At 35.5% G+C, this 16,061-nt stretch overlaps 2 protein-coding genes across 2 annotated transcripts; both read right to left on the bottom strand.

The window, feature by feature from the left end:
• Positions 1-1,018: 1,018 nt before the first annotated feature.
• On the bottom strand, positions 1,019-3,444 carry LOC104222064 (transcription factor bHLH18-like). The gene is made up of 5 exons (XM_009773245.2): positions 3,357-3,444; positions 3,171-3,266; positions 2,495-3,058; positions 1,695-2,072; positions 1,019-1,600 (listed from the first exon to the last, which is right to left on the bottom strand). The coding sequence occupies exons 2-5, from the start codon at positions 3,204-3,206 to the stop codon at positions 1,508-1,510; spliced, it is 1,071 nt and encodes a 356-aa protein (XP_009771547.1). The 5' UTR covers positions 3,207-3,266; positions 3,357-3,444; the 3' UTR covers positions 1,019-1,507.
• A 10,171-nt stretch (positions 3,445-13,615) lies between these two features.
• On the bottom strand, positions 13,616-15,771 carry LOC138885311 (uncharacterized). Its single transcript, XM_070166247.1, has 4 exons — positions 15,349-15,771; positions 14,924-15,236; positions 14,725-14,810; positions 13,616-14,131 (listed from the first exon to the last, which is right to left on the bottom strand). Exons 1-4 carry the CDS (start codon positions 15,769-15,771, stop codon positions 13,616-13,618), a joined length of 1,338 nt encoding a protein of 445 aa, XP_070022348.1.
• Positions 15,772-16,061: the final 290 nt, after the last annotated feature.

Genomic DNA, 16,061 nt, shown 5'->3' on the forward strand with positions numbered 1-16,061 from the left:
AGTAGACTTTGTCGTGAGTTTATTAGTACTATATCATAAACAACATCATTTTCCGATTAGAAGAAAAAGTTCGCTTATCAAAGCCTTCGACCAAAGTAAAAAAAGAAATGGAAAAGAAAGGTTGGAACTTTCAAAGAAAAACAGAATGGTGGGAGACATGCAAGGAAAATGAAAAAAGTGAATACAGAGTAGGAATCGGTTTTCCCCCTTTCATTTTAAAAATTATCTTTTTCAGGATTTTAGTATTATACCGTACGTTGAGAATATGGATAGGCTTCACTATATCTTTTTTCCGTTTTCTCTTCTTTTTTTTTCTACTTTTAAGTTATGGTAGGTTGGCCAAATCCCATTATCGTTTAGCTAATATATAGACTGGACTACTTAATTTCTCATTTGGTAACTACGAGCTGGTCAATTTACTTTTCATATGATTTTCAGCTGGTACCAAAAGATTGTTCATGACGGTTCATGCATTTACTGCTCATGGATCTGTTAAACTTAGAAGATATAGCGAAAAACAAATGGAACTACAAAAGCAGTGACTCACCATACAACATCCATTTTAAATTTTTGCAGTAAACATTACCGTTGACAAACAATCATTTTTAATTAAATGCAACTAGCCTTATATTGCAAGGGCGTATTTGTTGGAGATCTGATGCTCTATATTCAAAATGGACAGATCACCAAAATATTTGCAATCACTTGAAATAAATACTACATATATCGTTTCTCGGGATAAACTTTTGCAAATTAGAAGCATACCTCATCGTCTCATTATTTCATCATTTTTTCAGAAAAGGGCGTACTGTGAATTCAATAATTAAGAAAGTGGAAATTTTGTGGTCAATTGGACATGGAAAACAAATTTTCTTTCTATGACAAATTGGGGTTTATATATATGTCACGAATGTATAGAACTGAATTTGATCAAAATTTAGTCAATTAGAATTTAGAGTAGCACAAAATTAAAGAAGTCGAGAGCTGCTTGCACGGTGACATTGATATATCTCCAACATAAAGACAAGGGTTTCACTAAATCCAATAAACCTGTGTTTATTACACCACGAAGACATGTAGACAAAAAAGTATATATTATACAACAAAGGCCAAAAATTAGTTACCTAAAGCCCAAAAACCGAACGAAAAAAAAAAAGAGCAAACGTCAAAATTAACGTGCATGGTGTGTAGCAGTCCCCCCAAAGGAGAACAAAAGAAGACCACTTAGTGGAATTCCATGACTTGTCAAAAAAAGAGAGGGTGCCATCCTCAATTGTAGCAAGTGGGGCAATTGTTAAACGGGTTCCAACTTGTGACCCGAAAAAAATACCAAAGCCCCAGTCCACAAATACAATAATGAAAACCTCTCAAAAACCAAGTCATGAGACCCACCCTTAAATTCTAAATTAACATATTATCACTTAACACTATAACGAGAAGAACAGATCCAAAGACCTTAGCTTCTGATAATCTTGAAATTCTCTATGCAATTAGAGAGCTGGCTTCGCTAAACGTCAATATGACTGCTGATGAGTTTCATTATAGTCTCACGTATTCTTTTAGCTGCATATTCTGCTGTCATGTTCAGCTGATGATCCATCTGTTTCAAATTTTTGTTCAAAATATTAGCAAAATAAGGCAATTGGACGTAATTGAAAATTAAATGAATTAATATTGAAGGACCAAGTTAGTACCTTAGCAACAATGGTTATGTAGGTGCTGATGTCGCCAAAAGGCATGACACTGCTACTAATGATAGTGAGATTGAACTTCTCTACTTGGCTGAATATTTCCTTTATTATTGTGGCTTGCTTTTTGCAATAAATTCTAATCAGAGCATTCCCATCTGCAGCTCTAACTTCAATCTCTGGGACTGACTTGTTGGTGCTGCTTATGTTGGAGTTTTCTTCAGAAGATGAGGAGTTAACATAAGTTGAGAGCAGGCCAGTTCTCTTAACTGCAACCACTGGCTCCTTGCTAAATTTCTTTGTTTCTTCCTCAAGGCTTTTTACTTGATTTTCCAGTTGTTTTATGTATTTAATCGCATCTCCTAGTATTGATGCCTTGTCCAACTGTTAGAACATTAACAAACACACAGTTATTAGAAACGAATTCTAGATTTAATTCTAATGGGTTCAAGATGTTAAAAGTTCTTTGAAAATACGAGTTCAAAACAATAATATGTTTATACTGACTTTTAAGGTTTTTCACATGTATATATCTACGGTAAAAACTGTGAGTTCAATTGAACCCATCCTAACACTATACATCTGCCATTGGACACAATCAATCTCAAGTAGGAGTACAAATTTAGAATTGCTATAGAATAAAGTGGATCGGAGGTAATTAAGATATGGAGCATGCACTTCATGATCAAGATTAATCCTTTTTTTTTTTTAAAGAACAAACAATTAAAGTAGTACATCAAGATTATTGAGTAATTAGCTATATTAACATAAAATGATGAAAGAAGAGAAAATATAGTAATACGTACCTTCTTTAGGTTAGGGATGAGGGTAGACAAAGATATGAAGCACTGGGTGAGGCGTTCTCTTCGTTTTCTTTCTGAGAGAACGTGGTCTTGTGCTTGCAAAGGAGTTCTACTATAAGTACTCTTCTTCTGAGTAATATCAGCAGCGGTAAATCCCATGGCCTGGAATAGATGCTGACTATCGTCATAATCAGAATCTGGACAAGTTTGAGACGAGAAGTTTATGGTAGTTGGTCCAGATGGAACCTCAGTCTTGACCGAGCTGTTCAAGTAATTTTCTTGGTAGTTATGGGTTGATGGTGATTTGGTGTTGCAAAAAAAAATGACGCTGGGGGAAGAAGAAGAAGGCGGAGGAGACGAAGAAGGAGAAGAGAAATAGGTATTTTGGTGTTCAGTTCCCATTCTGGAATTGCAAAAAGCTGGCTTCTCCTCCAATATTCCAGCAGCCTGAATACCATAGGTACAAGGGGAGAAGGGGTAATTATTATTGAAAGGCAATTCATCGAATGATGAGGTCATCGTCTGGCAGTTTTCAACGTATTGAAGATCATCCATATTCATAATCTCCTGTATTTGTCACCAAAGAAAATGTTAATTCAAGATACGTATATAAAATCATAGGAAAAACTTTAGCAAGAAAATATATATTAATTACGTACTATTATTTAATTTGTCATACCATTTCAGACCACCATGTAGCCGATGACATATCCATTATTGGGAAGTCTGTCACCTCAATGATCAGTTCTCTCTTATATAGGATTAGATCTTGGCTCTACATAAAATTCCAATCGCAATCAGTATCTTAGATAGATATTTTGTGGAAGACAAATTAAGGGGATAAGACTTCTTGTAAAGAGCTTACCTTAGAGTAGTTTGTGCGAAAATGATATCCGTTTCAGATGTTGTCTGTCAGGAATAATAATTCTTGTGTCTTTATATATAACACTACTTGCTTGAATGATTGTGTTGACTAAAAAGAAGCTGCGGAAAGAAAAGAAGAGAGGAAATTGATTGAAAGTATATTGCTTATTGTGTTCTCACTGTCTATGATTATTATATACTGCTTTAAATAATACAAGTAAAAAGCACGTGTGAAAAGTTTCGGAACCTTCAACTTTCTTTCTTTGGGACTCAAATCACTATTGTTGCCGAGTCCGTATTAACTTTTTGACCAGAGGGGCGAGGGCTCGTCCCTCAGCCAAGCCGGCTCCCCGTTATGGGAACCATTTGGGTTCACCCACCTTTTTCCGTAGCGATTCATTATTGAACCCGAGTTTTTTGCGCGTACCCGTGTGAATACAACTTTCATTGGTTACTAAATTATGTAGTCTTAGTTTCTATTAGTAAGACTAATTCGCTCCCAAAAAAAATAGTAAATTGATTACTCTATCATTACGTATTGTTTCTTTCAAGAAAATCTTTGACCTCATATCCGTTGCCTCAAAATCACCAAGTCATGAAATATTTCCACAAGTCCAAATGACCCTTTTTTTTGTCATCTCAACGTTTCGAATTTCATATGCCAAATTTTGAGAGGAAATAATCCTTTAATTCATTCTAACAAATCTTTTTCTTTTTAACAAAAGTCACCAAAGGATTGGTGGGGCAGTAGTTCCAAAATGGATTAAAAAACAGTTATCGATCCATAGTATCCACTAAAAATTAAATAGGTCGGATAATGAACTTTTAAAATGGTCAAACAAGGATAAGATACATATTATTCATTTGAGAAATGGATAACCATTGTGCTTAACTCTTACATTTGTAAAGACTCAAAATGGGGTTCCTCAAGTTTGGAAAATTAGGAATACTCCCAAAAATGATCATATTTAGCAAGCCATGAATAGCCATATTATCCGTTGGTTAGCCTATTTTCTATCCGTATTAAATATGGGTCGAAACTGATATTTTATCCATTTTTGCATGATCCGTTTTGACCCATCCATATCCGACCCGACCCGCATGTTTGCCACACACCTAGGTGGGGATTTGGCTAGACCCACCCCTACATGTTCATATCTTCTAAGTCCTTAGAAACTGGTACATGATATAATTTAAGTTGATCCTAATTTTAAAAACTGAACTGAAGCTAGATAAAATTTAAGTTCAGTTTTGATTTCTCTCTGCCCAAATTGGAAACTAAAAAATTCAAATCGAACTGACCGAATGCCCACACTTTTGTCGGCAGATAATTAATCTTTCTACATGCATATTTTGCTTGTTTCTCTGAGTATTGTTGCTTAACTTTACGGAAAAAATAAATTAAAACTAAAAAGCAGCTGAACTATATAAGTTATTCTCAATCTCTGCAACGCGATGGCCAGTAGGTTTGTTGTATTTAACGAGATAGACTCCAAAATCTGATTTTTCAGAGAGGAAAAAAAATAAAATTCAGAGAACTTCAGTTAGGATCTGCTGAAGATTGTGATCACCAACTTTGGTTTGAACAAGAAAGAGCTGTAGTTTTATTTCTAGAACTGGGCAAGTTATTTTAAAATATTGATGCCGCAATAATAACTCTTTTTTTATCGCACAAATTGATTAATATGCTAATTCAAATAAACCCATTAACTCTAGGTTTCTCTCTAACATATATAGTTGACATTAGGATATCGTCACTGCAAAGTACTCCTATATGTATACAGTATATATGTTCGGTCGAGATCGATCTTAGATTTGTTACATCAACCGTACATTATCAGTCTCCGTTATGTGAGTGTTATTTAATTTGTTAACTTATATATACAGATGTGTAATTTTTTTTATGTGTAGTCTTAAAAATAAGATAGATTACCTACTATAGCAGATAAAGGTAACTTAATAGTGTGAAATTAGTTACATCGTCAGTGCATATTAGTTAATTTAATAAGTGTTTTATTTTTCCTTCCATAATGTCATTTTAAAAATCACAGCGGTTGTCTGTTGATAATTAAAAATTTTAATTCAGATAATACATTTGTTATCTTGTTATATTATTCTAAACTGTCATGATATTTATGTGGCTATATTAAATCGTATCATTAAGGATTAAATGAAAAGTTTAAAGTCAAAGTTTTTTTTAGATAACTAAACTAAAGGAAAGAGTGTCGTATAAAATGAACGAGAGAGAGTAGATTTTAAAGAAGTCGTAAGTAAATAATACTTACTGAATCTAATTACAAAAAAACTTCTTTTACAAAAAGGGGAGAGTTAATATTTCTAAACAAAATTTGCAAAGAAAATTGGCGGAGATTTAATGTTTCTACAGCTGTGCTTGTTTCTTCTAGCTATTATTGCTTCAATTTAAGAAAAGGAAAAAACTTAAAGCAGCTAAGACTATATATTAGAAAATCTCCTGCGCTCAACACGATGGCCGGCAGGTCTAATCTAATGTATCATTCGAAACACTCCAAAGTTATTTAACTTTTTCGCAAGTTGAATAAGAAGCTGATTTTTTTTTTTTAGAGATACAAAAGAAAAAAAAACCCAGAAAACTTCAGTCAGGATCTTCTGAAGATTGTGATTCACCAACTTCATTTGAACAGGAAAGAGCTGTAATCTGTATTATCTGTAGTTATATTTCTAGAAACTGGGGCAAGTGCTATTTAAATATTGACGCCGCAATAACTCTTTCATTATCGCAACCAAAACTTATAATTTATTACTAATATATATTATATGCTAATTAATAATTCAAACCAACCCATTTACTCTAGGTTTCTCTCTATCATCTGTTGACATTGGGGTATCGCGTCACAGCAAAATACTCTATACATAATAATATATATAGTTTGATTGTATGGAGATCCTACAATTGTCGTTGTATTGTCTTTGTGACATTTTTGTTGCTCCTTTTTCTTTTTTGATATGCATTCGTTGGTTTTATTTCCTTTCCGTGAATGACATTCTATAAAGTAATCACAACTGCTGTTGATTGATAATTAAAATTCTTTATTTTGATAATGACTGTTATTTTGTCATTATTTCTCTAAAATCAAACTCGCTTTCTTTATATACCTAACGGTTATTTTGTCGTTATCTTTTATTTTTTTTTACCTGGGGGTCTACGTCATAAGGTGGTTTTTTTTCCTTTCTAATTCAAGGCCATTTAATTTTTTGTTAAATCATAAATTCGTTAACCCACTAGCTTACTTACCAAAATGGATAAATTAACGAAATTTTCCATTTCAAATTTCCACCAACAATATATAAAATCTGGAACAACATACATTTGGGGTTTGAAGTTAAAGATTCAAGAGAAAATTAATGGAAAGATAACCAATAAGGCAATATGCTTTTTTTATTTATTTATATTTCTCTGATCTTCTCATCAATGTAAATTGGTGTCGATTAACCAATGGATCCCTGGTATCTGTTCGACCAAAAAAGTGTTAAACCTTTTAGTTAAACTAATTAATTAAGAGATGGAGGGTAAATTTTAGTCAAACATAATTAATTCTAGATCCAAACATATCAAGTACAAAAATCGAAGAAGACCAAGCTTGTATAATATTTCTTAAGATGACTAACAGACATCAAATATAAATGATGAGCTTACATCTTTGATATGCTTGCACCATACTCGTAAGAGCACAGAAGAAAAATAGGGAAAGTTGTTGATAACTAAGAGATTTATCTTTGTTGATTAGATAATGATGAGTATAAAAAGTTGTAGCCAAATCTGGGTTGGGATTTGTTGTTGGGGATCTCCTCTTGTTCTCATCTTTGATATATTGCTCCTCTCTTTTCTGGAATCGGATTCCCCCTCTCTTGCCTTCTCCTTTCATATATATATATATATATATATATATATATATATTATCAACCTTCCCATTTATCCAACGGTCTTTACCCAACGGACCCTCTCATGATCACGCTCTTTCTTACTTGCCCGGGTAGTACGACGTATGCGTTGTCGTGCAGGCCTTCTGACGGCTCGATCTCGACAGCGGCCGAGGTGGTCGCCGCTGTTATGCCTCGTGGGTACGATTACGGCTTGGTTGACCCCTTATCATTCCTTTCAAAGACAACCATCTTGTTGTCAGATTTTGACCCATATAATTAGTCCCACCACCCATCGGGGTCGCCCTTTGGCGAATTCGATGGGTGGATTCTGTTGATTCAAAAGTTAGGAGAAATTTGAACATTATGCGTGGAACGAGGTCCTCAAGGCGAGGTGGCAACGTGACGCTTCAGGAGTCTCATTGGACCGTTACGTTAGTTCAGAGTTGAACCGTTGCATCAAGTTATGATATCATAAATGCCCATTATGCGTCATCATGGCGCACGTTTCCCAGGCACCGTGTCGTTTCCCGTGCCATTTCAGTTTTTTGATTGGCGACTCTTGAGTTTTTTGCTCAGGACATTTGCATTCCTATAAATTGGGGGAATCCTTCATTTGGGTGTTATGCTTTTCAATTTACCTGAGAGAATTTTACAAACTCCTACATTCTTCAGTCTTTTATACTTCTGCTTTCGTCAAAATTCGACGTGGCCATTCCCCATTTTCTTCCATTGTCCTTGTTTATTTCGATCAAGGCAGACAAATGGCTGGTACTTCTTCTCAGATTGATAGATTTGTTGAAGCTCCGGTGCTGTAAAATGACGTGCCCCTTCTCGAAGAGGGAATGGAAGTGATGGAAGACGAGGGGTGAATTGTTTATTTTTAAACTTAATAGCTATCAGTTGACTAGTTTTGCGATTAATCGACTAGATATAAGAATTTAATACTAGTAAAGACAGAATTTAAGATGGAGAAATTAAAGATATCGGAGTTTTTATACTAGTTCGGATTCAATGTGAATCCTAGTCCAGTCCCCTTGGTTTGCAAGGGAGTTCTTTTTCAGTGAATGAGTTTCTTCGAGTACACAGAGAATGGTGTGATCTACACTGATAGCTTAGTTCCTATGTCACTCGTTTCTTTTGATACAGTGCCTCACCAGTGTTGTTCTCTCTTTCTTCTCTAACTTGTTACACAGCAGATCTAGTAGAGCTACAATGTTTGTTTGCACTAGAATAAAGAGAGGCTATTTGGTTCGATCAAATTATGTGACTCTAGGGTACATATACAATTTAAATACTTTGAGAGAGGCTTGGTTTCTGGAGAGAATTGCCAACACAAGAGATTTGATCCTTGGAAAGAAATTGATTCTTTCCATGAATAATGTTATATAACAATGGCTATGTTTGACGAGAGACTTGAATGATTTTCTATATATGCTTCCCAAAATCTTGCTCCTTCCAGATTTGGATACGCTTGATTCCTTAAGTCTAGGCTTGATTAATTCTGTCTTGGCTTTGATTGATTTCTCTAATATCAGATTGCTTTCCTTGATTCTTTTCATCTCGTAGTTGTCCATTGATTTCTTGATCTTTTCTAATCTCGGATTACTTTCCTTAATTTTCCTGATTGATTGCTTCCAGCTCGTAGCTAACCATTGATTCCTTGATCTTCTCTGATTGATTCCTTCAATCTTTGAATGCTATCCATGAGTTCCTGCACATAGAACAAATATATTATTTGCATCATTAAAATCAGATCTAACAATGATGATGACAAAATAATATATATGTATAAACAACAATCGACTTCCCTTTATTTTACTCCCCCTCAATGATATCAGTTGACTTGTCCATGGTTATTGTTATTGATGCTTTTATAGTCGCGTTACAGAGGATCTTTGAATCCCCCTCAAATGGTGCCAAGCTGCCAATGTGCACTTACCCTTCAGTTGACTAAACTTTGTGTACCTGTGCAAATACATACATATATCCTTTCTCCCTCTTCTTGGCATCATCAAAGAGGGAATAAGTAGAGCAAACTACGAACTAAACCAGGATTTATAGCATTATATGCAGCAGAGTTATAGCAAAAAAAAACCAAAACAAGAATAAAACAAATTGTCCAACGACTGATTTATCAGTCCAAAAACAGCACAACAAAAATTGTCTTAAACATCCACATTAACGACGCAGAATGTAGGTGAGAGTATTGCAGATTGCCTCCTTCAGTTGGTCAAAGCTGGCATTGGCTGAAATGCTCATTCCATCAAACCTGTCATGAATCTCCTTGAATGCCTTGATATCGTTCTCCCTTACTCTGAGAACAACAACTCTTATCTTGGATACATCAGACCATGTTTCTTTGGAGATGACATGAATGTCACTAACAGTGGACTGAGTGGTTGTAAGGAGATCTTTAATTGTAGAGGGGTGATTGTCAATGGCACGAAGCTTTTCAGCAAGGTCAGGATCACTAGGGCTAGGATGAGAAACAGAGGGTTTGGGTTTGGAATCTATTGGAGCATGCTTGACTTCACCTTCTTGCTTCTTAACCCATGAGCCTTTCACACTCACATACCCCATACTTGCAAAGAGTCTGGAATTGTAAGACTTCGAAACAGAGATAAAAGAGTATACAGATAGGGAAATTTGGTGAGCTTCCTGAATGTGAGTGATGGTCATACCATAAGGTAGACTAGTGGGATCTTCTGCACTTTCAATTATAAAGTTGACCCAGGAGGATAGCTTGACTTTGAGTTTGGTCACAAGACGATAGACCAGAAAGTTGTCTCTTTGAGAGAAGGTGGAGAAGGGACCAGTGCGAGGAAGTAGAGTAGTTGCTACAATATGAGCTAGAACACGAGTTTCGAAACTAACATCACTTGGGCCTAACTGGTTGGGGAGGGTTTCAGAAGAACACTCACCAATACACCGTTTAGCCTGATCAAAGGAAATTTCAAAATCATCAGGCCAGGTATTTTTGAAAAGCATGGGGAAACCAGAACACTTATACGGAAAGATTGAATCAAACATGGCATAATCAAGAACAATGCGCTTACCTAACTCTAAAGACTCCAACTTATCAGATTTACTAGAGCGAAGATTAGCATAAAATATCTTTACTAGGGGTTCATAGACTTTAGGCGGAGGAATAGAGAGGAACTTTGACCATCCTTGATAGACGAAAAGATCTCTTACCTTACAATTTGGGGCTTCCATGTCATCAAGGTCGACTACACTTCCATGAGCAATGTGCTTGTCTTTCAAGGCGATGAAAAAATCCCTATTTGGAGAATCCCAGAAATTCAAGTCAGATTCTAGGGAGCTAGAAAGACCTATCTTGGATTTCTTTGGAGTTGAGGAAACAACGAGTTCTTCTATAGGTCATTTTCCTAAAGCTTTTTCTCCTAAGATTTGAGAATGATCAGACAAATCGCCCTGCGAGAAAGTGAAACCTTCAGAATGGTTAGACCCTAGGTCTACTTGTTCTGGGGGCATAGAAGAGGGTTTTGCTTTGCAACGGGTACTTTTTCTAGTGGAGGCAGAGGGGTTTTTGGGGTGTTTAGCCATTGAAAGATTTTGGTTTGGGAAGAGCTTCTGAGAAGGGTTTTCTAGGTGATAGAGACGATGGAGATTGAAAAGAGATTTCCACCTTAAAAAGAAGGATTCTGAAAGTTCTGATGGTTGAGTACAAAAAAGGAAAAGGCGTCAGTTGAGCAGACATGATGATTGGCTTTCTATCTTTGAACGTCGCAACTGATGTGAAAAGAGAGAAAAAGAGAGGGAAAATGGAGGCGCAATTAATGAAAAAGTAAGAAATAAAATATTAGACATACAAATCAATCTGATTGCACATAAGTCCTAAACTTTATTATTAATGCAAATAATGCCAAGTAATTCTCTTAAAGCACAAAATCTATCCTCCAATAAAGGCTTAGTAAAAATGTCTGCTTATTGATCAGCCGTTCCAACAAAAGATATTTCTATGTTTCCTTTAAGAACATGATCTCTAATAAAGTGATGCTTAATGTCTATATGCTTTGCTCTAGAATAATGTACAGGATTTCTTGAAAGACATATAGCACTGGAATTATCACAGAAAATTTGAATAGGGTTAAAAAATAATTCATATTCACCAAGTTGATGAGACATCCACAGTAGGTGTGCACAACATTGTCCAATAGCAATATATTCAGCTTCAGTTGTGAATAGTGCAACTAATCCTTATTTTTTACTGTTCCAAGATATCAATCATTTGCAAGCAATTGACATGTTCCACTTGTGCTTTTTCTGTCTTCCTTATCACCTGTAAGATCACCATCTGAAAAACCTTCTAATTTAAATATATTAGAACGAGGATACCATAAACCATGAGAGACAGTTCCAATGAGATATCGAATAATTCTTTTTACTGCAGTCAGGTGAGATTCCTTAGGAGCTGACTGAAACCTGGCACATTTGCAAACACTAAACATAATATTCAGTCGACTAACAGTTAGGTAAAAAAGATAACCAATCATTCAACGATACTTAGTTTCATCAACAGATTTTCTCTATTCATCTTTGTCAAGACTTATTAAGGGATTCATTGGTGTGCCAATACTTTTGCATTGCTCATACCGAATTTTTGGATCAACTCCTTTGTGTATTTAGTCTGACATATGAACGTTCCTTCTTCACATTGTTGTATTTGGAGTCCAAGGAAGAACGTTTGTTCTCCCATCATGCTCACTTCGAACTCACTTTGCATAAGATTTGAAAATTTCTTGCACATAAGAGGATTAGTACTACCAAATATAATATCATCAACATAAATTTGAATAATGAGATTACCTTATGATGATCTTTTAATAAACAGAGTAGTATCTACTTTACCTCTTGTAAACCCATGATCAATAAGAAAAGAGCTTAACCTTTCGTACCATGCTCCTGGAGCTTGCTTCAGCCCGTAGAGTGCTTTAGTTACCTTATACACATGATATGGAAATTTTGAGTCTACAAACCCAAGGGGTTGCTTCACATATACTTCCTCTTCAATGAAACCATTTAAAAGGCACTTTTAACATCCATCTAAAATATCTTGAATCCTTTAAAGGATGCATATGCCAAAAGAATTCGTATAGATTTAGTCGAGCTACTGGGGCGAAAGTTTCGTCATAGTCGACTCCTTCTTGTTGTGAATATCCTTGAGCAACTAATCTGACTTTGTTTCTTACAACTTTTCTATCCTCATTGAGCTTATTTCTGAAGACCCACTTTGTTCCTATTACAGGAATATTTTCAGGTTTGGGTATCAATTTCCATACTTGATTTTTGTCGAATTGATCAAGCTTTTCCTGCATCGCTTGCATCCAGCTTGAGTCTTTAAGAGGTTCCTCTATTTTCTTTGGATCAATCTGAGAGATCACTGCTATGTTTGCTTTCTTCTTGAGAGCTCCCCTTGTTTTCATTCCTTCATTTGGATCTCCTATGATGAATTTTTGAGGGTATTCAGGTTCACTTCTCCATTCGTTTGGGTGAACTGTATGAGTAGTCGATTCGTTCGGAGGTTCTGGTGGATTGTTGATGGTTTCATTGGTTGACTCTATCACAACGTCGGATCCATTAGTCGACTTTTGCGATTTGCTTGTCTCCTGACTTTCTTGAATTTGATCTTCATCACCTGTAATAATTCCTTTCTCGACCGAGGAGTTATTTTCATCAAATATAATATGCACATATTCTTCCACACACATCGTTCGTTTGTTATACACTCTAAAGGATTTACTATTTAATGAATAACTCAGAAAAATACCTTCATCACTTCTTGGATCAAATTTTCCAAGATTGTCCTTACCATTATTGTGAATGAAACACTTACTTCCAAAGGTATGAAAGTAACTAATATTAGGATGTTTACCTTTCCACAGTTCATGAGGAGTTTTCTTCAGAATAGGCCTTATGAGACATCGATTGAGAATGTGACATGATGTACTTACTCCTTCTGCCTAGAAATGGTTTGGTAGAGAATGGTCCAGTAGCATCGTTCTTTCCATATCTTGTAGTGTTCTATTTTTCCTTTCAACAACTCTATTCTGTTGGGGTGATCTTGGTGCAGAGAAATTATGAGTATATCCTTGGTCATTACAGAAGTCTTCGAATGCTCTACTTTTAAATTCTCTTCCATGATCACTTTGAATTGTTGTAATTAGATATCCCTTTTCTCTTTCGACCTTCTTACAGAAAACCTCAAAGTTTTTTTTAATGCTTCATCTTTATGAGATAAGAAAATCACCCAAGTAAAACGTAAGTAATCATCAACAATAATGAAAGCATATCATTTTCCTCCTATGCTAGCAGTTTTAGTAAGCCCAAATAAATTCATATGAAGCAGTTGTAAAGGTTTAGAAATAGATACAATATCCTTGTTTTTGAAGGAGTTTCTAGTTTGTTTTCCAATTTGACAAGCATCACATATATGATTTCTAGGAAATTCAATTTAGGTAAGACAATAACTAACTCATGCTTCGAAAGTTTTTCTATCAGATGCATGCTTGCATGACCAAGTTTCCTATGCCATAGCCAGGGATCATCAGATATGGAAGTTAAACAGATATGACCATCTATATTTTCAAAACCATCAAGAATGTAAACGTTTCCATACCTTTTACATGGGAGGATTGTTTTACCTGTCTCATCTTCAACAGAACAACCTGTTTTCTTAAACTTTACCTCATATCCTGAGTTGCATAGCTGACTTATGCTCAAAAGGTTGTAATTAAGCCCATCAACTAGATAAACCTCGGTGATATTACAGTTATTATTGAAGGTACCGATTATTTTTCCTTTTGAGTCATCGCCAAACTTAACGCTTCCTCTATCTATTTTTGTAACTTCCTTGAACAGGTTTTTATTACATGTCATGTGACTGGAACATGCACTGTCTAAGTACCATTTTCCTTTGCGACTTCTTCTGTGGTGTTCTTGCAAAATATAGTGATTTCTTTCTTTTAGGTACCCAAGCTTGCTTGGGTCCTGGTTGGTTAGTGTCACTAGGTTTAGGATTATTTTTGGGTTTCTAAATCCATCCTGATATATTTGACTTACGAAAATGACAAGAAGAGTACTCATGTCCACTTTTATTGTAGTAGTGACACATAATTCCTGACCTATTTTTGGGTCTTTTATTTGTGTTAGTACTAGTGGACTCAGTTCTGGCTGGTCCTTTTCTAGTAGACTCGTAAGTCGCCTGGTTTCACATGATAGAACTATGACTGGTGGATTTGCGCATGCCATTGAGTTGCATTTGAAATTCCTCAAACTCTTCTTGAAGAACTTCTTTTTCGATTTAACATACTTCATGTTTGAGTTTCCAGTCTTTTACTTCTTTGTTGAATCTCTTTAGTTCATTCATCATTTTTAGACTCTTTCAAAGTGAGATCAAGAATATCCTGCAATTCATTACATCTTTCACAATTATAAGATCTTACCTCGCTTGTTTCACCTCGAGCCATGAAGCAGTTTACATTGTTATCTTTGCATTCGTCGTCTGAAGTATCCTCATCTGTCAAGCATCCTGAAAGTTTGTTCATATCGTTTTCCAGAATTGTCATGAAGTAAAGACTATTTCTTCGTGTTCTGAACTGTCTTCATCACTTCAGCTTCTAAATGATTTATATTTGTTGAAACCTCTTGAGTTTTTTCTTTTTAGATCGGGACACTCGGCTTGAACATGTCCAAATCTTCCACACTCATAGCATTTTTCATCATTCTTATCTTGTTCATTGTATTGCCTAGTTCGCCTAGGTGGGATTCTTCCTCTTCTCGTATTCCTGAATCTTCTCATTAAACCATCCATGTTTCTTGACATCATAGCAATTTCTTCTTGAAGAGCTTTAAGATCATCATCGATATCATTCTCAGCTATCTCAGTTGTGGCCTTGAATGCAATTGTTTTCTTCTTTTCTTCTTGGTTTATTTTCTTGGGATGTCTTTTCAAAAGCTATGAGTTCTCTACGAAGTTCATCATAAGATAATTTATTCAGATCGTGTGATTCAAGTGTGACTACTTTAGTTTGCCAAGTGGTTGGTAAGCTTCTAAGAATCTTTCTAACTTGATCACCACTTGAGTATGGTTTGCCGAAAGCTTTTAGGTCGCTAATGATTTTACTGAATCTGGCAAATATTTCCTCAATGGATTCTCCTTCTTTCATCAAGAAGAGTTCATAATCGTGAACCAACATGTTGATATGTGTTTCCTTTACTTTGCTGGTTCCTTCGTATATGACTTTAAGATTGTCACACATTTCTTTGGTTGTATCACAACTGGAGATGTTTTCATATTCTTCACCACTTATAGCACTATAGAGCAAATTTCTTGCCTTGTTGTTGACTTGCACAACCGCCATTTCCTCTTCTGTGTATGAGTCTATATCTTTAGGATCAACAAGAGGTTGAGCAGTAGCCGGCAGAGGATAGTTCCCCTTTTTGATAACTCTCCACACTTTAACATCATACGCCTTTGCATATATTTCCATACGTACTTTCCAGTGGGAGAAATGTTGTCTATTGAAGTATGGTGGCTATACTTGGGAAGTTCCTTCTTGAAAGAGTGCTCCTATGATAACTTAATTTGCCATGATCTTTTCTCACAAGCTGTTAAGCAAAAAGAAAAGTGTGAGTCTTGCTCTGATACCAATTGAAAGTACAAAGGGGGGAGTGAATTGTTTATTTTTAAACTTAATAGCTATCAGTTGACTAGTTTTGCGATTAGTCGACTAGATATAAGAACTTGATACTAGTAAAGATAGAATTTAAGATGCAGAAA

Source organism: Nicotiana sylvestris, chromosome 2, assembly GCF_000393655.2.
Source record: "Nicotiana sylvestris chromosome 2, ASM39365v2, whole genome shotgun sequence".
Taxonomy (NCBI): domain Eukaryota; kingdom Viridiplantae; phylum Streptophyta; class Magnoliopsida; order Solanales; family Solanaceae; genus Nicotiana; species Nicotiana sylvestris.

Coding starts and splice junctions, on each gene's coding strand:
- LOC104222064 (XM_009773245.2), bottom strand. CDS start 3,206: ATGGATATGTCATCGGCTACATGGTGGTCTGAAATG. Junction 2,073..2,494: donor TCATCCCTAACCTAAAGAAG/GTACGTATTACT, acceptor ATGTTCTAACAG/TTGGACAAGGCATCAATACT. Junction 1,601..1,694: donor ACATAACCATTGTTGCTAAG/GTACTAACTTGG, acceptor AATTTGAAACAG/ATGGATCATCAGCTGAACAT.
- LOC138885311 (XM_070166247.1), bottom strand. CDS start 15,771: ATGGAAATATATGCAAAGGCGTATGATGTTAAAGTGTGGAGAGTTATC. Junction 14,811..14,923: donor AAAAAGAAAAAACTCAAGAG/GTTTCAACAAAT, acceptor ACAAACTTTCAG/GATGCTTGACAGATGAGGAT. Junction 14,132..14,724: donor CTCGAGGTGAAACAAGCGAG/GTAAGATCTTAT, acceptor AACCTGTTCAAG/GAAGTTACAAAAATAGATAG.